Source organism: Gopherus flavomarginatus, chromosome 7 (genome assembly GCF_025201925.1).
Source record: "Gopherus flavomarginatus isolate rGopFla2 chromosome 7, rGopFla2.mat.asm, whole genome shotgun sequence".
Taxonomy (NCBI): domain Eukaryota; kingdom Metazoa; phylum Chordata; order Testudines; family Testudinidae; genus Gopherus; species Gopherus flavomarginatus.
Genome location: NC_066623.1, coordinates 63,507,670 through 63,534,965, shown reverse-complemented (window position 1 = coordinate 63,534,965; position 27,296 = coordinate 63,507,670). Strand labels below are relative to the sequence as shown.

At 38.1% G+C, this 27,296-nt stretch overlaps 1 protein-coding gene across 1 annotated transcript in view; it reads right to left on the bottom strand.

The window, feature by feature from the left end:
* The window catches only part of HMCN1 (hemicentin 1), a 316,507-nt gene that overhangs the window by 95,487 nt on the left and 193,724 nt on the right, over positions 1 to 27,296 (bottom strand). Inside the window, exons 38-47 of the mRNA XM_050961493.1 lie at positions 25,723 to 25,899; positions 22,587 to 22,738; positions 21,265 to 21,388; positions 17,362 to 17,537; positions 16,921 to 17,017; positions 13,762 to 13,884; positions 12,507 to 12,668; positions 8,775 to 9,056; positions 6,759 to 6,926; positions 3,449 to 3,562 (exon numbers count right to left, since the gene is read on the bottom strand). Of these exons, the coding sequence (XP_050817450.1) occupies positions 3,449 to 3,562; positions 6,759 to 6,926; positions 8,775 to 9,056; positions 12,507 to 12,668; positions 13,762 to 13,884; positions 16,921 to 17,017; positions 17,362 to 17,537; positions 21,265 to 21,388; positions 22,587 to 22,738; positions 25,723 to 25,899 (1,575 nt within the window). The remainder of the gene's footprint in view (positions 1 to 3,448; positions 3,563 to 6,758; positions 6,927 to 8,774; positions 9,057 to 12,506; positions 12,669 to 13,761; positions 13,885 to 16,920; positions 17,018 to 17,361; positions 17,538 to 21,264; positions 21,389 to 22,586; positions 22,739 to 25,722; positions 25,900 to 27,296) is intronic.

Below are 27,296 nucleotides of genomic sequence, written 5' to 3'. Positions count from 1 at the left end.
TTATAATCTACTGAGTGTGTTCATCCTGTTTCTATGAATGTATCTGAAACTAGGGATATGAAATATAACTCTGAGGTCCTATTGTAAATATGTAAAGTGTGGGCCATTAATGGTGGTTTGGAAGCTTGCCGGCTCTCATTGACCAGGACAATTGGCTGTAAATGGCTCTGTTTACTTGCAAACCTTCCTGTGTATGTGTAGGCCAGCCCAGGAAGAGGCTGAGGGTCTCACAGGACATATGACCATGTCACATGATACTGGAATCCAGCTTAAATTTGATACTTTTCCATTTAGAAGGAGGGATGGGGACCCAGAGAGACAAAAGAGTCCTGCCTTGTGCCAAAGCTATAAAAGGGTGGAACAGAACAAAGGAGGCAGTCACGAGAAATCCTCTACCTACCACCTGAGCTGGAACAAGGACTGTACCAGGGGAAAGGATTGGGCCCAGACTAGGAAAGTGTCTAGTCTGTGAAAGAAGCTTATTGGAAAACCTCTGAGGGTGAGATTTTACTTGTCATCAGTTTCTTAATGTACTAGGCTTAGACTTGCGCGTTTTGTTTTATTTTGCTCGGTAACTTACTTTGTTCTGTCTGTTATTACTTGGAACCACTTAAATCCTAATTTTTATACTTAATAAAATCACTTTTGTTTATTAATGAACAAAGAGTAATTGATTTATACTGGGGGAGCAAACAGCTGTGCATATCTCTCTATCAGTGTTATAAAGTGCAGACAATTTGAGTTTACCTTGTATAAGCTTTATACAGACTACAACAGATTTATTTGGGGTTTGGATCCCATTAGGAACTGAGTGTCTGGGTGTTGGAAATAGGTAACCTGCTGAGTGGTTTTCAGTTAAAGCCTGCAGCTTTGGGGCCTCATTCAGATCCTGGGTCTGTGTTGCAGCAGGCTAGTGTGTCTGGCTCAACAAGGCAGGGTTCTGGCATCCCAAGCTGGCAGGGAAAATGGGCTCGACATAATTTCAGCATGTCAGGTGACAGTCCCAAGGGGGATCTCTGTGATCGAACCATCACAGTAGGACTGGATTCCAGATAGCTAGATGCACCAGAAAGACAGGAAGTGAATATTTTGCTTTCACACAATCTAGCTGTGTTACCAGTAATTTGGAAGTGAACATTAATTTTTAAAAAACATTTCAAGATATAGACTCTACTTTAAACTGATGAGAAAATAGTAAATTAGATCAGATCTTAAGCACCTGATAAGGAGTAAGAGTTTAAAATGAAAGCAGGAGAACAAAAATAAATCAAGCCTACAACTCAAACTATGGGCTGAAAGCTGGAGAAACTACTTCATAGTCAGTGGCTAAAACTTATCCTCTGCACAACGTGCTTAGTGGGGTGATGGTTACTGGCAGACTCAACCATGGTGATAAGGTCAGTGGACAAGCAGACATGGCTAATACATGGCACATCCTTGCCAAATGTGATGAAATTAGGGCCAAACCCTCTTAATCTGAGTGTATGAGCACTGCTGAAAAGGCTTTTATGAGAGTTCTACTTTAAAATGTGACTAGACAAAAACAAATTAATGGGACACATGGAAAAAATGACAGATGAAATCAGACAAGCTCAGGACTGGTTTGAGGAAAGTTGGGCCAACTATTACTGCTCACAATAAATTTTAAAAAAAGAATTACACACATAACAAAACCTTGTCTCCAAATTAATTCAGTAAATTATCAACACTAAATTATTCCAGACTTTTAGAAAAATATGACAGTTACCTCAAATATTTTGCAAACATAATACTAATAATTCCACACCAATGTGTCTGAACAACCTGGCTTGCCTGCTACAAAGTGATTTATGGAAAAAAAATGCCAGCTTGACTGCCAGTATAAGAATGGACTGTTAATATCTCTATGGTACCTTCTGTTTACAGCATTTACTTGTTTAACTTGGAGTATATTCCATGTACCTAATGGCTTAATTCCTATAACGAGCCCTTTGAAATATGAATAAATTATTAGAATGCAAAAATAAATACAAAAATGGAAAACAGAACAGGCTTCCATCCTGCAAATTTCCATGTAACCCAATTAAGATAGTTTTCACTTATCGTTTCTGCTCAAGGCAAGTGAAGACTATTGTAGCGAGGTTCCCAATTCCATCATTGGCATGTTTCTGTTAAAATTAGAACCATTTGATGAAAACAGTGAAATGATGAATACTTTTTACTGCTTATCCCTCTTACATTTTTCCACATGCCTGAGCTGATCAAATAAACCTAAATGGACAGAATATAATTACCATTTAGGGTCTGACTTTCAGAAGGGCTGAAGATCCACAACTCCTGCTGAAGTCAATGAGAGCACACATTGCTCAGCACTTTAGAAAAGCAACAGTTTATAATATTATCCTGCCAAATGGTGTGATTGTCAGTCAAGTTTCAGGATCCCTGAGAATTACTTGCTGATTAAAAAATAATACTGACTACTAATCTGGAAATAGTGTGCCACCCCAAATTTAAGTACATTCCTGGGGGAAATGTAACTTTTACAAAAAAAAAGTTTGAGACTGACAAAATTATATAATACAGCATTTTGGGTAATTGTACTACAAAGTTCATTATATCTGAGCCTGTTTAACTGTGCTGGCTGGCTCAGGCATTACTGCATGCATTGTTTAATCACTTTCTAGAAATAAAGTCATAGCTATGGAAGGTTTTCAGTGGAGCACAGATTTTGCAGATAAAAGTTTTGGTTCCACTTTCAGCTCAGCTCCACCATTTATTTTCATGGTAGGCCTGGGCTTTTCCTTTACAATTATGTTACAGCAGACCATTATCCTGTAACCACTCTTTATTCTATTATATAGAAAGTAGTATAAACTTGGCTGTTTCAGTTCACAAGGGTTTTGCACAAACATTTTGTTCAGTGCCCATGAGGTTGTACCCTGAGTGTTTCTCTGAGCTCTGGCACTGAATGACATGGATTCACAGTATTAAGTTTCACATGGTTTACTGCGTATACTGCTTGTAATTTTTACAAACTGAAAATAAGTAATCAGTGATTCCATTATATGTTGTCACACCTAAATGATATTAATTTTCAAATAAAATCAGGCCAGTTTACATGCAAGTCTGACTTGTTTAAAATTGATTTTCAGATCATGTTATCAAGTGAACATTTAGCACACAGCAACTTGGGGTGTAAATCTACAGCACGCTAGCATGTGGCACACTAGGGAATTTTTTCAAAGCAGAGTAGATGAAAGTGCTCTAGGGAACTTTTAGTACATGGTAGGAGGGTTTACATGGACAGTGCATAGCACACTAGTGCACTGTAGATACATATCCAGCTTGCTACGCGCTAACTGTTCATCTAGACAAGCCCTAAGAGGAACTATGTATAAACTTGAATATATATGCTGGTGAAACATACAGTGTAATACTTTATCTACTTTCATCAAAATCATATACTTACCTAAAACTGAAAGGCCAAAATGTTTCCTTGCTTCTCCTGCAGCATTGGTTGCTATACAGGTATATTGACCAGCATCTTCCACTTTAGTCTGCATTAAACGCAGGGTCCTACCCCCTGAAGAGAAAAGCCACAAGAATATACAGGTATTAAAATAGCTTCCCAAACAAATAAAGGATGCCAAAAATCCCACAATGAATGCATCCAAACCATTTTTGTGATTTTACAATCACGTTTAAAAATAAATTAATTATCTCCTGATGCTATATAAAAAGACTCTCTAACAGTAGAAACTGACTGGGCTCAATTCTGCTTCCTTTGAAATCATTGGCAAAACTCCCATTGATTACATTGGGGCAGGATCAGACCTTAATCCAGCAAAGTATTTACGCCTGTGCTTAACTTTGATCATGTGACTATTCCCATTGGAGTCAGTGGGACTATCACCTATATAAGTGCTTTGGCGTACAACTCACTGGCTACATATGGAAAACAAATGTACTAAACACAAGGTGCTATCAAATGGATAAATTAAGAAGACAATTTTTTTAAATGTCCTCTAATATATTCTAATTCTAATATTATTTTAGGTATTATCCATAAAAGTAGGCAACAATTTTAGTAGGCAAAAGATAATTTCTTAAGTTGATTACTTCTCCTCCATCAACACCCTTTGAGCAGTGTACTGAGCAAACATCTGCAGAGGATTGTGTGTCTTCCCTCGAATCTTGTCCTCCCCACACTTGCACAGCAAAAGTTGCACAGCTTTGCTGGCAGGGTTTGCTCCCATTATACTTATACTAAAACATACTAAAAGCTGTTCCATTTCCTACAGCTATTATATATCTTCATGAAGATGTGATGTGATGGTTTTTTCCATGTTTTTTAAAGGAACCAAATGAGAAAAACCATGGACAAACAGGAGGATTCAGAGTGAATGGAAGCAGTGTGTGGGCCACTCAATCAGTTTTTGATCCCCTGCCACACAAAGCATGTGTTTGCCAAAGCAATTCAGTTCTGTAGATCAGAGTTAAAGGGTGAACTATTTTAAGATATTAATTTAGGGATTCTTCCCTCAGCATCTTCACAAGCAAAAACAAAGAAAACTCCAACTCTAAGGTCCATAAAAACAACAAAAAAAACAAAACAAAAACAGAATTCACCACCACTCTGTGCAGATTTCCTGAGTGATTACACAACAGCATATAAAGTTCACAAGAAAACAAGGCACGGGGTTGTTAGTTTCCTCTTCATCAACATTCAAGAATAACTTGAGGACTTTCCATGGCTCATCTCTCTGAGCTCAGCAGTGACTGAGCACTGTGGAGTTAGTGACATCAGAGTGGGTTGAAGCAATCAATGGACAGAATGGAAACAACTGATCTCAAAAGAGGTTGTTTGAGCTGATGGCAATATCATCCATACAACAGAAAGCCAACATCAGACCAAAAAATAAGGTTTATGTCACATAATAACCAGACACCCAAACCCTTTTTCATACACACCGTGGATAAGAAAGGGAACATACAACTGGAAATAGGACTAACCTTTTATGTTCAAGTGTAGAGATGGGAAAATTATTTCAGATAAAAAAAAATATCCTCCATATCTCCAGTTTCAAGTTTTAAACTATTTTGAACTTCTGACAAGGTTCTGTTTGTTTTCCATTATTTTTCCATGTTCATGCTCCTTTCCAAGTTCTGGGCAAGTTTGAGAACAGAGGGGCTGAAATCCCAAGAAAGGGGCTGTCCTTGGGTAATGCAACTGGCCCAACCAGAAGAACTAGAAACTTAATGAAACTCACTTCTCATTATATTTCCAGTCCAGTTTTGCAGACCCAACTTAAGAGAAGCATCCTAACTTTTATCAATTTCTCCCAGCCACACTCAGCTGCCAAACCTCGCACAGGTCATTCCTTAATACTTCAATGTTGTAAAGGGCCTAAGCCAAAGCCAACTCAAGTCTATGCAAAGACTCTCATCAACTTCAAAGTGTTTTCAATTGGGTCCATATATCCCTTTGTTGGTTACAGAGCTGCTAAGTCAATTATGTATTTTAAATATGAAGTTACCAAACAGTAATCACATGTAGAGTAATGCTGCAGGTGTCAGTCATGCAGGAGGCTGCTCTCTCCCCTCTTTGTAGTCTTGGAGCAATGTGGTTCATTGGAATGGAAATCACAGTCCTCTCGCTTAGTGTCAATCCTCCCGTCAGAAAAAAAGTATAAGGGCCAGGCCTTTCTAGATGGCCCCAGCAGACTGAGGTTAGAAGTCAAAGATCCCAATTGCACCTGCAGCTATCACTCAGATGTCTGGCCAATCAGATCAGCCAATGGCAGAGCCCAAAGTCATAAGCATTGATTGCCTGGGACATTTCTCCTGCCTTAGTGTAATGGGGCTTCTCTAGAAGCAACAAGTTTTTTTCTAGTTTTCTGCCTTGTGAGAGGACATGTTTCCCCATAGGCCTGGCTATAGGTTAGGCACTCCAAATCCTGTACTTCCTTTCAATATTGATGACCTGCTGTATGGTGTGCCCAAGGGCTGTCTTTTTTGGCTTTTATCAGAAGGTGCTCTATCTTAATTTCAAATGTCAAATTTCAAATGTCAAACCACCTTAATTTCTTGTTCTGTGTTTGCTCTGGGATTAGATCTGATTGGCTTTGAGGTTAAAAAGGAATTTACCACTTTAAATCCAAGGGCACACAAGCAGGTTTCCTCTGATTCTGGTATTTAGAGTCACTGCAGACCCACACATATTCAAGGAAAAGTTCTCTTATTTATTTGGGTTTTCATTCTGTTTTATGCTCAGTTAGTGAGTCCTTGCCAAAAAAAACCACAAAAAGTATCATCCAGAGGTAAAAGCTTGATTAAGTGAACTGACTTCATGGTGCACATGCACACTGAGAGCCTCACACCTATCAGCATCCACAAGGTAAGCTGTTACCATTTGAAATGGCTCTGGAGATAAATGTTCCTATGCATAGGCCCTTACCAGGTTGGACCAATCAACAGGTTGCCAAATCCTAGAGTGGGATCTCACTTTAGATGCTAGCTCCTGCACACCATTGGATACTGGGCTGCAAGCCATGTACTGCAACAGCTCTGAGATTCTCAGATCTGCACAAGTTAGCATAGCTCTAAATGAAATTTGGTAAGAACTTTCTGCTTGGTTCAGATTTGGTTCAGCTGGCTATTTAATAAATGCTGCAGCCACTCTGACCCTAAGCTATGTGGCTCTTTATTTAATGGACAAGCACTCAGCAAGAGTTCCTATTTCTGCTTGTGTTGTTAGTATATCAGATTCTCAACTGTACCTGACAGAATTCTCACAGAGCTATTCAAGGGGATAGACCTTCCATTCTTGAGCCATGTTATGGATGGCAGGGGAATTCCAGATGCTTCACAAATCAGAGTGACAGGATTTTTCTCCACAGTGCTGATGTTTTCAGGCACTTCCAGGTCACCTACAACACTTGGAGGGACTACAAAGCAAAACAAAGGAAAAAAACACACCTGATAACACTGAATAAAAATAACTAAGATTACTTCTGGATGAGACACACCACATTCTTTAAACAAACAAATTAATTCACTGCAGCTAAAACCATCCTTACCAGTATGGGACTGCACAGTTGCAGAGTAACTTCATTTTTCTGTTCGAGTTACATAGTAGCAAATTACCACCATTTTAACATTTTCAGTCTTCATATTATTGAGACATCATGTCACAAAGGCAGAAGATACAAACTTTTTGGACCTGATTCTATCAATCCCCTTGGATCCTTTTATGGGTTCAGAATCATAGTTAGTACACAATATTACATTTTGCTTGCTATGTCCATTTTACAGCTAGTGAATTGTTAAGAAAAATTGTGTCAGACTGACAGAATACTGTACTTTTTCTAATCAAAAAAGCAAAAATATGATCTAACCCCCCTTTCAGGGATTTAAATAACAATAGTAAATCTCTTGTTGGCTTTTCATTGTTAGGAAGATGAATAATTCGACGTTTTGCACGGTTCCACATTTCACACTTACATGCAGGAAGTTCAGGCTTAGGAACAGATCTGAGTCTGCGAGCATATGAAGTTTACAATTTTCTTTTCAATACATTCAAGTTTAATAATAAAATAAGAGAAATGTTAGAAGTAAAAAAAGAAAATTTGCCACCCCAGAGGCTCCCAACTAGAAAGAACCCCAGTGTAATTTTCACCTCTCTTTTTTAATAATTACAGAAATAAACATATTTTCTTCACTTTCAACTTAATTTCTATCTTTTCCTCTCTCTTTCTCTCCCTTTCTTATCTAGTTGCCATTTCCCTTTCTCATTTTATAGGAAGACTTTAGAATTGGAGATGGGCTGCATGGCTCCTGTTATCTCAAGATGTTCATAAACCTTCATGTTTCAGTGGGATCTGTGGCAGAATACTTGTCAAACAGACCATATTAGTGATGATATTCAGTCGTCATCATCCAGTGATTACAGTAGCTACTCTAACCCGGTAGTCAAATAACCTGTGTCTGATGAAACAGGAAGGATAGTCAGAGTGTAGATAAAGTCCCATTCTGAATCAGACTGGACACAGTGATTTTTGAAATCATATACCATGGCTTTTCATTTAAATGCAGATACACACACTGTAACCCATGCCACTGAAGTTAGATTACTGAAATGTACTCTACCTGGGGCTATAAATGAAACCATTCTGATATTGCAGCTAGTGCCTGCTCATTAATTGTTCCTTCTTGCTGGGTGCACACACACACTTGTGCTCCATAACTTGCATAGGCTGCCAGCTGATTTCTGGATGAAGTTTAAGGTTTGGTTTTAACCTGTAAAGTCCTAACTGGTTTGCATCCTGACTACTTAAGAAATTGTCTCTATCCTCATGCAACACCTTAGCAGCTGTGATTCTTCAGTGCATCCCAGCTAACATCCACCTAGTTTTATCAGGTGAGGACGAGCAGCAGAGTTTTCTTGGTTTCTCACTCATTTCCTATCTTAGAGGATCTGAGCCCTAATCTGATTATCTTCAGGATGCTCCACAAGACCTGACTATTTTCCCAGCTTTTCCTTTAGGATGAAGCTGGGATGGAGACTGGGGTTGGTTTGATTTTAGGAGGGCTGTGTTTAGGGGTTAGAAGATTTGTATTTGTTTTGTTTTTCAAAATAACATTTGTGCTTTAATCTATGTAATGTGCCTCGAGCATGTGATAGGCACAAATGGAACATCTACATCATTATGACAACTGTTTCCTTACTTCCCCCGGGTAAACCTGAAAACATATCTGTGTCTATCTTGTCTGCTCCATTCATCTCTCCTACTCACCATGAATGTTTAAATCATATTTCCTGTCAGTCAGTCCTGCCACATTCACAGCCACACACACGTAGCGGCCAGTGTCAGACACTTGGGCGTTCTTCAGCTGAAGAAGATATCCATCATTCAGTATTTCTACTCTCCTCCCGTTGACAAGGGTACGACCATCTTTCATCCAAGTTATTGCTGGCTGTGGGTTACCCTGTACTTTGCACTCCAGTGAAACATTATTCCCTCGAGTTACAACAACTTCAAACGGGTGATTCCCACTGTTCATTATAGTTGGGCGAACTATTAAAGAAAAGGAAACAAAATGTAAAACTTTAGCATGAGAAACTAAGGTTCAGAATGTGCACTGATTCTTACAAATAAGAATGAGTGAAGCACTTAAAAGGGAGATCATCAAGAAACACCTCACTGCTGCAGAAAGTGGTGCTGGCAATTCAGCAGGTTGCACTCTGTCTTCTGAGTCAGTACTCTGATAATGCTTGGTGTCAGGAGACACTGTGCTACTGAAGCTAAGATGTGAAAAAACATAAGCATGTAAAAATGTCTATACCACTTGTGGTCAATGGCCTTTTTCACAAGAATATAAGTATTAATCCCAATATTTTGGCTAAATTCCAGTTAAAGTATTAATTGCATTTTAATGACTTAATATTCAGTTTCAAGTGGCTGCTTCATTCTTATTCAGTTCCAGTCCCAAACAGTTGTGTTGAGCTGCTGCAAGTATGTTTCAACTTAAAGGGAGCTACATTTCAGTGGTAGATGAAGTGATTCCTGCCTGTGTGTAAGGATCCCAAACCACTTTATAAACATAGAATTATAGGACTGTAAGTGACCTCGAAAGGTTATCTAGCCTAGTCCCCTGCACTCATGGAAGGACTAAGTATTATCTAGACCATCCCTGACAGGTGTTTGTCTAACCTGCTCTTAAAAACATTCAATGATGGAGATTCCACAACCTCCTTTGGCAATTTATTCCAGTGCTTAACTACTGTGATGCATGGCCAGAAAGGGTTAAACATCCTGAAAAATAAATAACCCTCCAAAGCCTGGGAAGATAATGTTTGTGTCTTTGTATATTTACATATGCAGGAGTAGGGTTGATAATGTAATCAACAGTCCCTGTCTATGCTGTAGTCTGATAATTCAAAGATCAAAAGAACATCCTAGCATTTAAATGAATTGTAAACATGGGATATCTCTGTATTCATCTCTCTTTGAAATGTATAGCAAATAATCTGTGAATGGTGGAGGAATAAGTAAATTGCCTTATGTTAATTCTATAGCTAAGTTCCGGTTATGGACCTCCTTCAAAGTCATCCTAATTACATTTTGTTCCTGGAGGAACTCCCAACTTGTCAAAGAGGACATTAAATTGTATAAAAGATCCTTGGGTCCTGATTCTGTCATCTCAGATCTGCTTAAGCTTCATCAGAGGAAATTTGAGTTGGAAGACTGAGGTCCCAGTTATGCTGGTATGCCCTGAATAAGATATTTGGACATTGGACTATAACCTACAAACTAAATTCTAAAGGAACTCTATACAACTACAAAGCTCACCATCGCTGCGATGAATCTAAACCTCAATGAATTGATGTCTGTATGTATATTGATCTTTTAACCATTCTCTCTCTCTCTCGTGTTTTTTAATAAATTTTAGTTTAGTTAATAAGAACTGGCAGTAGCATTATTTGGGTAAGATCTGGAATATCTGGGAGGTAATGTGTCCAAGCCTTTGAGATTAGTAGAACCTTTTCTTTTATATGATGAAATAAGATTTTCAGAAATCATCATCTTTGACTTAGGTACCTGGATGGAGGCCTGAGGCTGGATCACTTTAAGGGGACTGTGCTGTTTGGACATCTGAGTAACCAATGAGGTAAGAAAGAAGCTGTTTTATGCAGTCTTGGTAAATCTAAGTATTGGAATATCCACCAGCTTTTGGGGGTTTGGCTGCCCCATTCTTTGTAGTTCACCTTAATTGAGTGACCATAGCTGGCCCCCACTGGGACCACGGTCACTACTACGACAGGTAGGAAGCTTTTCCGAATGTCCAACCTAAACCATTCTTGCTGCAATTTAAGCCTGTTGCTTCTTGTCCTATCCTCAGAGGTTAAGGAGAACATTTTACCTCTCTCCTCCTTCTAACAACCTTTTATGTACTTGAAAACTGTTATCATGTCCTCTCTCAATCTTCTCTTCTCCAGGCTAAACAAACCCAATTTCTTCAATCTCCCCTCATAAGTCATGTTTTCTAGACCATTAATCATTTTTTTTTGTTCTTCTTCGGACCCGCTCTAATTTGTCCACATCCTTCCTGAAATGTGGCATCCAGAACTGGACACAATACTCCAGCTGAGGCCTAATAAGCACAGAACAGAACGGAAGAATTACTTCTCATGTCTTGCTAACACTCCTGCTAATACATCCCAGAATGATGTTTGCTTTTTTTGCAACAGTATTACACTGTTGACTCATATTTAGTTTGCGATCCACTATGATGGATGTACTCCTTCCTACTCAGTCATTTCCCATTTTGGATGTGTGCAACTGATTATTCCTTCCTCAATGGAGTACTTTGCATTTATCCTTACTGAATTTCATCCTATTTTCTTGACACCCTTTCTCCAATTTGTCCAGATCATTTTGAATTTTAATCCAATTCACCAAAGCACTTGCAACCCCTGCCAGGTTGGTATCATCTGCAAACTTTATAAGGGTATAAGGGTACTTTCTATGCCATTTTCTAAATCACTGATGAAGATATTGAACAGAACTGAATGTGGAACTGATCCTGAGGGACCTCACTTGATACGCAGAGGGATAGTTTGCCCATGTGCCCTTAATAATGTCTCTTTGAAAAACTGCCAACTTTCTTGAACTGTTTTTTCCCCTTAGACTTACTTCCCATGGGATCTTACCTACCAACTCACAGAGATTGCTGAAGTCTGCCTTCTTGAAATCCATTATCTTTACTGAGCTTTTTTCTTTCCTACCATTCCTTAGAATAATGAACTCTACCATTTCATTACTACTTTCACCTAAGCTGCCTTCCACTTTCAAAATCTCAACCAGTTCCTTCCTATTTGTCAAAACGTGTCTGTTTGTTGAAATGTTACAGGATTTTTCAGGCTGAAAAGTATTCTCTATCTGCAAGGTTTCTAAAAACTTCAGTATTTAGTTATTCTCATCATCCTTAGCTGCCTTTTTTAGGCTGTCTCAGTATTGTGTCCTTTGCTATTTACAATAACAGATCATGTATTTGTTGTATAACACATGTGTAATAAGTGTGTATCAGAGCATTCTGTATTATATCACATGCAAAACATACTCCTAAATAAACACAGCAGATATGTAATGTTATCACAGCGGAAAGTAATTTTCAGGATGAATTCAAGTGAAAATCACTTTTGCATCTGTATCTGTTAGATATCAGAACAGACTCAACCAGTTCCAGGAATTGGCTGGACTCACTGTCAGGGTGCCTTATGTATTATTTCAGCTGAGATCTGAATCAATATCCTTACGGTATGTAGCCAGCAGGTTTATCAGGTGACTCCAGAAATTAATCCTCACTCTGGCTGAGCAAGTAGGATCTTGTGCTGATGTTGTTCCATCTGGAAGTCACTCTCTGAAAACCTTACAGTCTTAACACAGCTTTACTAATTAAGGTTTCATAATGTAATTGATTTTCCAGATCAATAACCATATAGAGAATATTACATAATGACCTACCATAAACTTGCAAATTGTATTCTTTCTTTGTGTTTCCAGCTATGTTTGAAGCCAGACACACATAGGATGCAGCATCAGATTTTTCAGCAATTGAAATCTGCAACTGTCTGCCTCCAGACAGCACTCTGACTCTTCCTGTAGGGTCAGCCAGCAATGGAGAACCTGCAAGAGATATTCTTTCAGATAAAAACACAGAGAATGGTAATGAGGTTGTTCAGTAAATTCTACCAGCTCTTTTTAGAAAAATCTGAGCTCAGAGTTGCCACTCATAAAAATAAAGAAGCTGTTTAGACCCAAATTTTCAAACTTGGATGCCTAACTTTGAATGCTTATCTCTGATTTGTGCATTTGAAAATCATACATTTGTTTATGGAGGAGATTTTTGAAGGTGCTGAGAAGTGTGAGCTCTGGGTACTCAGAAAATGAAGCTGCCACTTTCAAATGTTTTTCTCAATGTTGAAATTTTTAAATTTAATTTTAGGCACTTGAGTGTGAAAATTTAGGCCTTAATATACAGTAATAAGACAACTTGTATTTGCCTTTTTAGCTTCTATAAGATGGCAAAATGACTAAATGATAATGCATCATAATAAGGATTTGCCACAATTGAATCTTGTCTGAAAATTCTATTAAGTAAAAGTAGTGTTTTATAATAAACATTTCTTTTCCTACAATTCCTACAAATTCAGTTAGGTTCAGGCATTCAGATACCACAAAGAACAGCGCCCTAAAAAGAACATAGCTATACAGATAAATATGGAAAGGCATGTCTAGACTTAACACTGGGACTGATTAAGAACATAGGAATTACCATATTGGAACAATGATTCTATCTTGTCTGATATCCTGTCTCCAACTGGTTAATGCTTAAGGGTAGTGAGGAAAAATTCAAAATGCGCCTAACTGTGCAATATTAAATCATAAGGGGGACATATGCTGGTGATCAGTTTATACCCTGAAGCACAAGGATTTACAGATCCCTCTCAATATTGATCTGGGTAAAGGAAAGTTCAGTAAATCACAAATAGCAATGACTGTACCTAGATAGTATTGTCATCACACTGAGGCTGGGCATGTAAACAGAGCCTAAGGAAATCCCACTGAAATTAGCACTGAATTTCAATGGCATTTAAGCATCTTAATTTCCTTAGGGTCCCATGAAAATTCCTCCCAAAGTGTTTGAGGGGAAAAATTGTGAAAATTGCAAGAAGAAAATGAACAGTTTCTTTTGTAACTATTGACAATGGTAACTCACTGTTCTTTTTCCAGGTAAGGCTTGGTGGTGGAATACCACTGGATTCACATACCAAACTGATAAGGCTTCCATCAATTACTGCCAGTTGGGAGAGTTCATCTGAGCCATAAATACTTGGTGGCACTGAAAACAAATACCAAAAAATGCACTCAGTGAACCAGAATGAGACCTGCTATCATTGGGCTAATGTCAGACCTGGTAAAAGCAAATGGAACACCATTGTGCATTGAGCAGGTACTGAATCCACTGCCTGGAGGAGTACCCCTTTGTAGGGTACGGCATACTCCCTCTGGGTCACTGGCTCCCTTCTCCAGGGGAATCAGAGCAGTTCCTGCTCACTGCTGAGCAAATACTCTGCAATTCTGACTGGCTCTAATGCAGATTGCACAATAAGAGGAGGCTTAATGTGCCCTTACCTACATTACAGACCTGTCAGGCAGAATCTGACCCTGAATGATTGCCCAACTCATTATCTTAGCTTATGAACCTTTTGATACTGTAAGTCTGCAAGCTACTCAGCCCCTTTTAAAATTCAACCACAGCCAAGATCTTGATTACTTCCCATGGCTACAAAGTCCTTGATTGCCTGCATGCTTCCCAAAGAAGGATTTCCTTTTGCTAGGTCTAATATTGAGTGTCCCCTCTGTTCAGTTATTATGCAACAGGAAAGGAAGCACAGAAAAGAAGCACCGATCCATTTTCACTCTGATCTTCAAGAGTTTTTAATATTTTGGGTCATTTCCCAAGGAAGAGATAATGGCCTGCTTGGAGCTGGGAAGGCAACTTTCCTTAACATGCAATAGTAAATCCTTGAAAATCGACCAGGAGAAGCAGTGGACACCTCAAGCTGAAGTGGGAGAAGGGACTCTCACTAGTGAATGGCTTATCCAACACATTTCTACCAGATGAAAATAGGAAAGCATTTCTGTCTGACACTATAGCCCTGATTCCCATAATTTTTTATTAAGCAGAAACAGATGCATGAGTTTCAACACTGGCAACTGTAAAGCTTTATACAGTAAAAGCTTTATACTGGTTTCAAGCTCTGGTTTCATTTGTTCTGCTTCGAACCATTAAGCTTATGCCAGTCTCCAAGGAGACAAATATCTTTAGTACACAGGCTGTGTTCTGACAGTTTCTGCAATTGGAGTTAGCTCTGGCGATCTCACTAGTAATCAGAACATAATCAGACAGACACATTTCCTGGATTTACCACTCAAAAATATGGCAAGCACCATTTCTGCTCCTGTTTAGTGAGTAAACAAAGGATTTCATTCTAAACAGTTAACCACAGATGGCTTTTACAGGCAACTTTTGGTTTCCATTTAGTTTTTCCAGTCAATGCTGCTAACGAACACAAAATTATCTCTTCTTTCAAGATTATATTAAAATGCTCTCTGTGCACAAAAGGGGCAAATTCAGCTCCCTCTGCTGATGCCAGAGAAGAATCTTTTGCAACAGTGAGTCTGCTGTAAAATTGGAGTTGGATGTAGGGTGACCAGATAGCAAGTGTGAAAAATTGGGATGGAGGTGGGGGATGTAATAGGAGCCCATATAAAAAAAGGCCCAATTATCAGGACTGTCCCTATAAAATGGAGATATCTGGTCACCCTAGTTGGATGTAAGGTGGGAGATGCAGGGAGTGGATGTGCTGCTCGTGAAAAATGTGTGGAGACAGAAGTTTTCTATCTATTCACAAACTAGGTACATCCTAGGCATCGTCCACATTGTAATACAGCCCCCAACAACCACATAAATGCCAGTCTAAATTAAGATTTTATATCATCTGTTTTTCAAATAAATCCTGATTTATGAGGGTTCAGGAAAATATAATATTTATCTAGAGTATCATGCTTTATACACAGAGCCAGATTTAAAAAACCTGGCCTCCCTTTTGGTGACTGCATTTAAGAGGGAACAAGTAATTGCACCTAACTTTGCAGGTCGCTAACAGGAAACCAAAAATTAGGCTCAAAATATGTGCACTGGATACATATATCACCAGAATAAAGGCATTATTTAGTTTTGTTAAGGTTTTTTTTTGTTGTTCATAATGGGTGAAATTCAGCCAGTATAATGACCAGCATAAGGCATATATGCACTTCTTAGTCCCACTTTACACTCTATTTTGAGGATTTATGTGAACTTAAATGGTTCCTGGACCTTGTTCTGGCCCCCTGCACTGAGGTGATTTTCACCTAAACAGGACAGTTTTCAGACCTTCATAATAAAACAGAATCAGCAGTCCAATTGTCTCTAAGCCAAGCCATTTATCACATTAAAATCACAAGGTTTAGGATTCCATTCAGGTCTCACTCACTTGATAGGGCACCATCCACCAAACTTGATATTGTTTTATACAAATATACTAAAAAGTAGTAATCAGTCATACTAATCACATATTGACTGATATCAGAAAATTGCAATCAGATAACTGTTTCTGACTGCTGACAGAATAAACTGATAATGATTTTTTTAAAGTATATTTATGGTCAGAAAATGACTATGCTAAAATAGCATCTTCTCACTCAACATATCTGCAACATGTGTGATTTCTGATTCATATCTGTGTACTAGCATGAACTTTTTTTTTACTACAGCTTTTGTTATTATTTACAACTGTTAAACTGTGCAGAGTAAATATCACTGAGAGAGAGTAATCTGGATTCTCAGACTCCAAAATTGCACACCCCAAAAACTCACAAATTATGTGGGTTTAATCCATATGACATTGGAGTAAACCAATTGGTTAGTTATATATCTAACTACCCATAGTGGATATGTATTGTTTATGCATGCAAATCTGAGATTGTGGGGTGTCTAAAAATTTGATTACATTAATTTAGACGCCAAATTGATGTCGTACTGAAAATGTGGCCTAATATTTTTACGTGGGCAAAACTGTGCTTTTGCTCTCTTCACTCCATGTATCATAATGCATAGGTATGCATTTTAGGTTTGCCTGAAAGTAACATTTGGGTAGTCTCATGTTAATTTCTAAGCTCCTTGTGAAACACTAAACATGGCTTATTTATATAGGCAGCATAGGATCAACCTCAGAAATGAACTACATATGAACTACATAGTGTGCTCCAGCATTATGCTTCACAGCTTTACTAGAGTTTTGTCCCCAGGCTTGGTACAGTATTATACACTTACCCCAAACATTGACATTATAATTCTTTTCTGTTTTCCCAGCAACATTTGTGGCTTCACAAGTGTAACGTCCAGTGTCTTGAACCTGAGCTTCTTCAATCTAGAAACAAAATTAAACCTTTTGACTCTCATTTTGATGAGTAGGTTGTTATTTTGTGTATAGACTATTATGTATTAAATGTTATTAGGGTGAAGTTGTTTATTTTCACACCAGTCAATCTAAAACTTTAAACATAAATTTAGTAAGGACTATACACTGCCCTAAAAACCCAGGAATATGTGCTCCTCATAGCACTCATCCATTATTCATGTTAGTATCAATGGGACTAATGCTGTAAAGATCTCCTCTCAAGTAGCTGGTAGCCTGGAAAAAGAATAGTGCCTTCATGGTTGATAAGTGGCCGAGGAAGTAAGCGCCACAGGAGTCTCACAAGTGAACTTTACCTTCAATACACTTCCATCTTCAGAGATGCTGAGGCCTGGTTTTTTCAGCAAAGGTCGGCCATCTTTGAGCCAAGTCAGCATGGGTGGGGGAATGGCATTGCTCTGGCAACGCAGCTCCACTGCTTGGCTGATGAGAATAGACACATTCTGTTCTTCTCCCATAATGTTTGGTGGAACTAAAACAACACATAAAACAAAGAATAAACCCCCTGGCCAACACATACTTTCACAAGACACACTGAGGAGTTAGTACACCCACCTAATAAAAATAACACGGCAGCTATCGGCCAGTTTGGCACATTGTGTGTGGAATGAAACAGCTGGTTTACGATCATGTATCAGAGATACTATCCCAATTTTGCACAAAGAGTTCTCACCACGAGAGATATGTTAGTGAAATTCTGAGTGGAAAGAAATGGTGAAATTCTGCTTGCAGGGAGATGGTGAAGATATAGACTAAGGCTATGTCTTCACTACAGACCTTACAGTGACACAGCTGTACCCCTGCAGCTGTGCTGTTATAATGTCTCCTGTGCAGCCGCTCTATGCCAGTGGGAGAGAGCTCTCCTGCCAGCATAATTAAACCAGCCACAGCGAGCAGTGGTAACTATGTCAGTGGGAGGCACTCTCCCGCTGACATAGCACTGTCCACACCGGCGCTTTTGTTGGTGAAACTTATGTTGGTCAGGAATGTGTTCTTTTCACACCTCTGACCAACAAAAGTTTTGCCGACAAAAGTGCTAGTGTAGACAAAGCCTAAGGCAAGTAGGCAAATAGTTAATAATATAATTTAGCAAATGAAAACCACGGAAAAGTTTTTAAGTCCCAGACTGAAAATTCAGAGGACATTTAGAACCATGGAACAACTATGGTTCAAAGGGCTGGAATAATGAGCAATGAGATGAGGAAAGAAAAGACAGACTTCACCTGCTTCTTGCAGAGCCATGATGGCTAATGTTGAAACTGTCTCATGTGAGGTTCCTTAAGGAACCATTAATGGAAATCAGCAATAGAAAGTTGTTGAGGAACTCTACGGTCCAACTTCATTTTAATCATCTGCTACACTTTCTGGTCTTTGGGAACTGAGAAGAGAATTTTTCCCAGAGTGGGCTGAATGTTTATGGTTCCAGCCAAATGAACGATAATTAATGATTTAATCATCATTAGTTCATAATCTACCATTCTATGGTTATCCTCTGTTTGTTATGTATGGTATTTGCTAGCTAGTTATTACATTTGCTGAGAACAAACACTATAATTAAATGCGTGTAAAAGCTTCTGTGACAATTCCCAACTCCCTCTACCCTGCCATTTTCACACATGTATAATAACTTCCTGGAAAAGAATCCCCTCTACACAGAGAAAACTTTTGGGCAGTCTGAAAGCTCATCAGCTATTTTGGAATGGTAGAAGAGTAAAAAAACATGCACACTTTTCCTCATTTTAAAAATGAAAAAAAAGTCATCGCCCTTCCCCTCACAGGTTACTAAAAAGAAAAGGTCTTAGCACTTGACTGTCTTGACATTTAAGTAATACTCATTGAGGAATACATCCAGGACCAAGTCTGAAAAGAGATTTAGATTTTAATTGGGGGACAAATCCTGCAGATCCTTACTTACAGGAATAGATCTTATTCTTGTGAGTAAAAGCAGCAAAGAGTCCTGTGGCACCTTATAGACTAACAGACGTATTGGAGCATAAGCTTTCACCCACAAAAGCTCATGCTCCAATATGTCTGTTAGTCTATGAGGTGCCACAGGACTCTTTTACAGATCCAGACTAACACGGCAACACTTCTGATTCTTGTGAGTAAGGATTTGGAGAAGGCCCACCTTGGCCTGCTAAACCCAGGGTTGTGAGTTCAATCCTTAAGGGGGCCACTTAGGCATCTGGTGCAAAAATCAGTACTTGGTCCTGCTAGAGAAGGCAGGGGGCTGGACTCGATGACCTTTCAGGGTCCTTTGCAGTTCCATGAGATAGGTATATCTCCATATATTTTTAATGATTGAAAACTGGCTACTGCAAGTGCACACCTGGTTAAGTCTGAATATTTGCCCTTGCACAGAAGCACAGTATCCGTATGGGTTCTTTCATAAGTGTGTGCTTATCCATGGTAGGCTGAGATTTTCAGACCTATTTGAGAGGGATCAGACAGAACTGGGCTTCCAAAAACCCTAGGCAGCTTTGACAGTGTCAGCTGTGCATCAGAAAGTAAAATTCTTGATAAAATCTTGAAATGACATAAAAAGTTAAGACAGCTTAATTGCATTGGTACTCTTCAATCCATAAAAAGCAACATAGTGGGCTGTTTCAACCCTTCTTTCCTTTCCTGCTGTATTTTTAAAAGGAGGCAAATTAAATATAAAAACTTTATTAATACAACATTAAGTTGCAGTCAAAAATATAATAAATCAAGAACTGAAAAAAGTTGAGGTCCTAATAACAACATTTGCTTGGCTACATTGCACACGTCTAATGGGGTTTTTATTTCTGCTCTGTACCACACATCTGCAATGTGACATAAAAGAGTGCTGCAAGAACTTTAACTTTTACATTTTCTTTTGTTTTTAACTGTGCAACCTTAACATTCCATAAATGATGTGTAATATTAAACAAAATATGGGAGAGAGAAAAAGGAAACATGGGGACTGTCTGTGAGAAATATCTAAAATGACCCAAAGAAGAGCACTGTGTAGCTCGAAAGCACGTCTCTTTCATCAGCATAAGTTGGTCCAATAAAAGGTATTACCTCATCCACTTGAGAAATACCACAAACCTTCTTCAAAACAAAAAATGTTTTCTTAATTAGTGCATATGAGATTAAAACTGCTCCAAGGTAGTACTCAATACACCAGCAATACAGCTCTCAAAATATCTTGAGAAAAAAAACCATAATATAGCCTTGCTTTTCTTAACACAGGAAGTACTAAACAGAACAGCTGATATCGCAGCTTGGAAATAATTTAGGGGGAAAGTCTGGTCTCTGTGGATAAGAAACATAATAACTGTAAAAAAATCTGTTTATCTTACTTTCTTTGTAGAATTTACAAAAGGCCTAGACTCTTCATGACAGTTTGTGTAACTAAACATTGAAAGCTGACCTGTTACTGCAGAAAGCTAATTTATTTCCAAATATTTTTCACCAATTACTTCTCCTTTCAGCTACGTGACTTGAACTATGTTCAAAAGGAAATTGCATCACAAAACTGAGAAGCAGGGACTAAAAAAAACCAGAGAATCTGTTTCTGAAGGAACAAAGGATAAAAACGAATCTAATTATTTTACAGAATATGTTAACAAACATGTTTGAACTCCAGTTTGGCCAAGTATGTATCAAGTCCCTAACCATCTTCTCCCCACTAACATTCCAAAGTTTTCTTCCTTTCAGTTCCTTTCTTAATTAGTCTATCTACTGGAATTAAGTATTAACAATAATATTACTTTTTGGTGACAGCCTTCAAAGCTACTCAAGATTGCCATGCAGCTGAGTTTAATCCAGAACAGCCTCTATTTTAATGCTCTTTTTAAGCATGCATCACTACAGTGCATAGAACCCTGTCACAGTGGTGAAATCTCTCACATTTGCTGTAACCTCAGAGGGGACAAGTACATCCAGTAATGGGTAGTGGAGACCCTTAGAGAAGGTCCCACGAGCTCAAGACTGAGAAACTTTGGCGGGGAAGTGTGGAGGAAGCTAACACTGCCCTGCCTCTGCTATACTTATCTTGAAGATACACAGAGGAACATACTCCTTCTCAGCATCTGGTCTCTTTCCTCGTTTACATTCGATTAGGCCCAGCCTTCCTTAAAGTAGCTCTAGGAGTTGAACCCTTGTTATGGATAAAAACCAGTTTGGGCATCAATGTCAATGTTCATACTAAAGCAAGCTGTCAGAATGCTCACCGTAAACTCTGAGATCAACATCCCTTTGTTTCTCCCCAGCAGCATTCACTGCAACACAGATATACTTTCCTGTGTCACTGATCTGAGCACTAGTCAGTGCCAAGACACGACCCCCAGAGAGAAGCTGTAAAAGAAAGGTTGAAAGGACACGTTCATTATACATTTCTTAGTTTCTCTAGTAATATACTGCAGTATAACAGAGTTAGAATCATTATCTTTCATTTTGAAGCAGAAAAAAAAATGCTCCTACTACATCTCCTTTCCCTTTCCCCTGTGTTTCTCCCAGTTCAGATCCTGCAAAGACTAAGGCACATGCTTATCTTTATGCAGGCCCCAACTGGGCTATTTGTATTCGTAAGTCTTTTCAGGGTTTGAGCTTTAGCCTCTCACTCTCGTCTTCGCACCTATTTTGCCTCCCTCTCTGCTTGGAACAATCTCCATTTTCTACCACATTCCCTCTCTCCCCTCTTTCAAATCTCTCCTTAAAATCTACTTCTTCCAGGAATCATCCTTTCTATCGTCTCTTCTCCAACTCCCCAGACTGCTTTTTCCCCAACTATTATTTTGTGTCTTATCTTAGCTATCTCAATGGGAATCCTTCCTTAACACATACTTGTAACTTGCAATTTTACTGTATGGTGCTATATACATTATTTTTATTAATAACAATGCTACTAGTTATTAGGGTGACCAGATGTTCCAATTTTATAGGGACAGTCCCAATTTTGGGGTCTTTTTCTTATATAGGCTCCTATTACCCCCCAGCCCCGTCCTGATTTTTCACATTTGTTGTTTGGTCACTCTACTAGTTATCATCATGGCATTGTATCCATGGTTAACATTTCCCTGAATTCCTTTAATGGACATTTTTGTTTGCATTTACTACTGCTGAAAAAGTGCTAGGTTGACAGCCTCTATTTATCCACAGAACAGGTTTTCATAGGCAGCTGCAGTGCAAACTTCCCCAAATTGCCTGACTATTGTGGCCCAGTTTTGACCTCAGTGAATCACCTCACATTTTCAGCACAATTTAATTTCCTTTTTCACTCATTCCTTGGGATCGCTGAGAAGTGTCAATTTTAGCAGTATGAACTCTTTAACTGAGAGCACCAATTAATTTCATAAAGGTCACAGTGAGCAATCTTCATACCTATGGTTACTACCAACATAGGCTAGATTTGAACCAGAAACCTTGAGAGGAAAGGCACAACATGCATCACGCAAAACCCTGTAAAAATCCAGTTCCATTAAAATGAAGTAGTTGTAAGTACCCATGTCAAGATACCAAAAAACCCACAAGTACTAAGGTTTGCATCAGTTACCTGGAGTCCATCAGAAAAGCTGGAAACAGGGCTACCATCTTTCAGCCAAGTCAGAATGGGTGTAGGGATACCTCTGGCTTCACATTCCAACCTCACTAGATTATTAACGACCACTGCCACCATCTCATTCCTGCCAGAAATTGATGGGGGGACTGAAAAACAGAACAAACTTGAAATAGCTATGGAGGAATATAAATCAGAACAAAATTAAATGGGCCACTTATTTTTGGAAAGAGCAAGGCAGTACGTGGTTTGTCATTTGTTCACACTGTGCCAAAACCTGCTCTCTTTGCTTACATTAGTCAGATAACTTCAGTGGAACTACTCATGTGAGTATGATGAGCAGGATTGGGCCCATAGCCCAGAGGGCAGCCATGAAAACCAGAAATTATAACATAAAATCTGAAAATGTTCTCTCAAATGTTTACAATACTGCATTCAGACCTTGTGAAAGATCTTACCAGTGAGTATTAAAGCAAAAAATGTAATCTAAATCTAATGAAGCAAATGCATATGCAATATAGTAAATCAACCTTGTGAAACTGACATGAAAATTTACAGGTCCAGGTGCCTACAAAATCTACCTGCCCATTTTTTATATGATAATGAAAAACATCTTAACTACTCATAATAAATTACTTGCTTCAGGTAAGTGACGAGTAGAATTTTGCAGGGCTGCATTTAAACGGACACTTGCTTGAATTTTTAAATGAATTACTTTGGCCATCCTAGTGTTCCTTTCCTTTATATTTGATTTCCACAAACATTCAAGTGAATGAAATTTTATATTCTACAAATATTTGTATCAGTTCAATTCAAAGTCAAACGGATGAGTATTTAAAGAAATAGAATTTCAATGTGCATGTGGGAAATGTCTGACTCATCTAGTCAGGAAATTAGAACAGTATCATTTGACATATCTTACCAATTACAACCAAGCAACATAGCTTAAATATTCAGTATCTGTAATAACAATTTATTTTTTGCAGTGAACCTTTCATGATTAACATAGAAAGAAGAAAATGTATGATCTACTCACAGATGTTCTATGTATAGAAAAAGAGGGTATGTTCATCAGATAAATTATTCATGGAAAACTATTTGCTCAATTATATTAATGAGTGAACAATTTCTGGTAAACCATGATGCAGACTATTCATTCTGCCTTATAAATATGCTCTAGTAGAACCAGAAATTCTGAAAGATAAGCAGTTATATACACTTTGCCATAACAAGCATCCATTGTTCTTTGATAATTGCAAATGTTTTATAATGGTGAGAAACAACTACAAACATCTTCAGACAATGAAATCATATGAATATACTTCATTTGAATTCAAAAGATTGAGCACCTACAAATAGTTCTATAACTTCTTTCAATGTTAAGATTGGAATGTTGTTTTCTAAACAATGAGAATGCAATGATAATTTATGCTGTAGCTACTGTAACCAAAATACTGTATTTACAACAGAATTTGAATAAGATGAGATATTAATGGGATGAGAAATATACTCATACACTACAGTGATGGGCATGATATAAGAATCAAGATAAATATATGTTCATTAAACTCAATATAACTTCTCCTGTGTTCTGCCATGAATCCTTTAGAGTCCATTATCTCCTCATTGTCCATACCTTCCACTTTAAACTGAATGAAATATTGAGAAATAATTTATACATGATGACCGTACTTCTGTAGGGTAAAAGAATAGTATTATGATCTCACGCTTCACAGTGTAAACTGATCACTGGATAGATCAGAACGGATTCTCTTCCCAGACCCATCAGGTACACACTGAACTGGCTACGTGCATTAGGAACGGTTTCATCTTTCTTTGATACAATCAGTACTGGGTGACATGTTTTTATCTGGAATGGCAAACAAATCCTGTGGCTCTAATCTAGCTGGCTAACCCAAAGGGTATTAAACTGAACTTAACTCCATCATCCATAAAAAGAAGACCATATGTTCAGGAGTTATTTTTTAATTTTTAGCTTTGAATAGAAATAATGACCTTGGCACCAAACATTTCCTGGGAATTAATGACTGTGTGGGGTTAATTGCCTTTGGCTGTGTTTTGGGCCATCATATTCTCTCAGATGGTCATTAATACCAAGGAAAAGCACTGCCCAATGTCATTATTGGTTACTTAACATTAAAATGAATTACATACTGTTTGTGCATCTCAGTGGAATAACACAACCCTGACACCATTGTGCCAAATTCTGGCAGCAGATTAGCATGGAAGGTTCCCACAGAAATATGTTGTGTGTGCAAAAATTCTGAAGGCAAAATTTGGCTTAGAGCTATGGACAAGCATGCAAGGCCCACTGAAATCAGTGAAAAATCTCCAACTGACTGAGGGGTTTTGATCAGGTTTTTAGTGACTATAAAGACTCAGAATTTCATTTAATTGTATACAACCAAATACAATTTCCTCTAAAACCTCTGAACTATGGATCAGCTTCTGTTTTCTTTCTATAGTATAATGTACCTGTTGTAGAGTTCAAAATGATCAACAACAAACAATACCCCATACCTTTTCAAACTGCTGAAGCAGCAACATTTAAGTCTCTGACAGATTTGGCTAAACTGCTCTCTCCTATCAGAATTGACAAACATCTTCAGCTGAGTTTTCCCATGTCAATGCTCTAAGGCACAGATACGCAACCTATGGCACATGTGCCAAAGGCGGCACACAAGCTGATTTTTAGTGGCACTCACGCTGCCTGGGTCCTGGTTACTGGTCCGGGGAGCTCTGCATTTTAATTTAATTTTATATGAAGCTTCTTAAACATTGTAAAAACCTTATTTACTTTACATAAAACATTAGTTTAGTTATATATTATAGACTTATAGAAAGACCTTCTAAAAATGTTAAAATGTATGACGGGCACACAAAACCTTAAATTAGAGTGAATAAATAAAGACTCGGCACACCACTTCTGAAAGGTTGCCAACCCCTGCTCTAAGGAAAGAAATGTGGCTTTCGTATTCTCCACAACTCTTCTCAGAAAATAATTAGTGATAGGAGGGAGCATATTAAGTATGTGTAATAAAACTGGAAAAGAGCAGGCAAAATGCACATAGATGATTTTCCTTAAGCTGTTTTTATGACATGCAACACTTACCATGAACCTGCAAGTTGTAAAAGAGCTCAGCAGTTCCGGCTGTATTGACAGCCACACATTTATAAATGCCAGTGTCAGAGATCTGGGCACTGTCAAGCTGAACAATTTGCCCCCTGTTTAAGAACGTGACTCTTGCAGCACTTGTGAGTGGATGACTGTCTTTGTACCATGTGATAGCTGCAATGTGAAATAAGAGAGAGGGAAAAGTCACTGACTGTACCCTTATAACTGGTAGTAACAAAGCTAGCTCTATGCAACAGTAGAAAGATATTTTCCAAATTATCTTAAAACTTTCTGTCTCTGTTCAAATGCTGGTTAAACGTTTCTAAAAGCTAACTAAAAATAAATCAATATTTAAACTACAATAATAATAAAGTTATGACAGTAGTGATAACTACTAACTTTTTTGTAAAGTACTGCATACACCTATGACATTCAGTAACAAAAACAACTATAATTTTATATGTATATAGATACTTCCATGCCAAACCAATTTATCACTTAATAAACTGTTATATTAAGCATGTATATAGGAGCCACTTCATCTACTACTAAACTGAAATACAACTGTTTAAAAATACACTGCAACATGACAACACTTCAAGGCAGAAAATCCCAAATACTACATTAAACTGAAACTCATGTGGAAGCTTACAGAGGCAGAATACAGTAATCCTACCTGGAATTTGACTAGGGTGGTGGAATTAGTGTTTGGGGATTATAACAGACCACAACTGTTGAGGACCTTTACTTTGCATCTCCTTCACAAGATGGCCCTTCCATCAGCTCAGTTCTCACTAACACCTTGCTGGGACACTGGTTCCATGCTCACTCAGATGAAAGTTTTACCTATTGAATCACTCTTACAATACCTAAATTTTCTATGAAAGTCTCCCATCCAAGAAATACATTGGCCTGACTCTGATTAACTTGTGAGAACTGCATGCTGATCACAACACAAGGTAGTGTGACTGTACACAACACCCAATTTTTTTCAGTCATGTCAAACAAGGAAATTTGTTGGTGTTGCTTTTGAAGGCCATACCTTGCCATCATTTAGCACAAAGAATTCTCATGGAACTGAACAGGAGTTTGGGATTAAGAATTATGATGAGATATGGTAAAGTAGCATTCTAGCACAACAATTAAACGTTTTTTGTATTTCAAGGACCTTTGATGCTCCTTCACAATGTTATACAGAGTTGAAAACCCAGCACAGTGACTGGGCAAAACGCTCTGCCTTTTACTCCATGAAAAAGGGAGTGAGCTTTTCCTTGGGTGCTTCTATTCCCTAATCTAAATAGTGATATACTAGATTATTCATTGTTGGTTTTTTTTGAAGGTGGGAGGATTGTTTTTGTTTTGTTGTTAATTTGTTTTAGGTTTTTTTGGGGGGTGGGGTTAAGTTGATCCAAGTGGAATTTTTGCTCTGTGCTGAAAATTCATCATTTAGACAGTTTGTAACACAAGGCACTATATCATAAGTAGAAGAGCTAGTAGAATTCTATGAATTTAACCATTTTAAAAAATAATCATCATTAGGTTTTAAGAAACAGTGCTGAGGAAAAATGAGT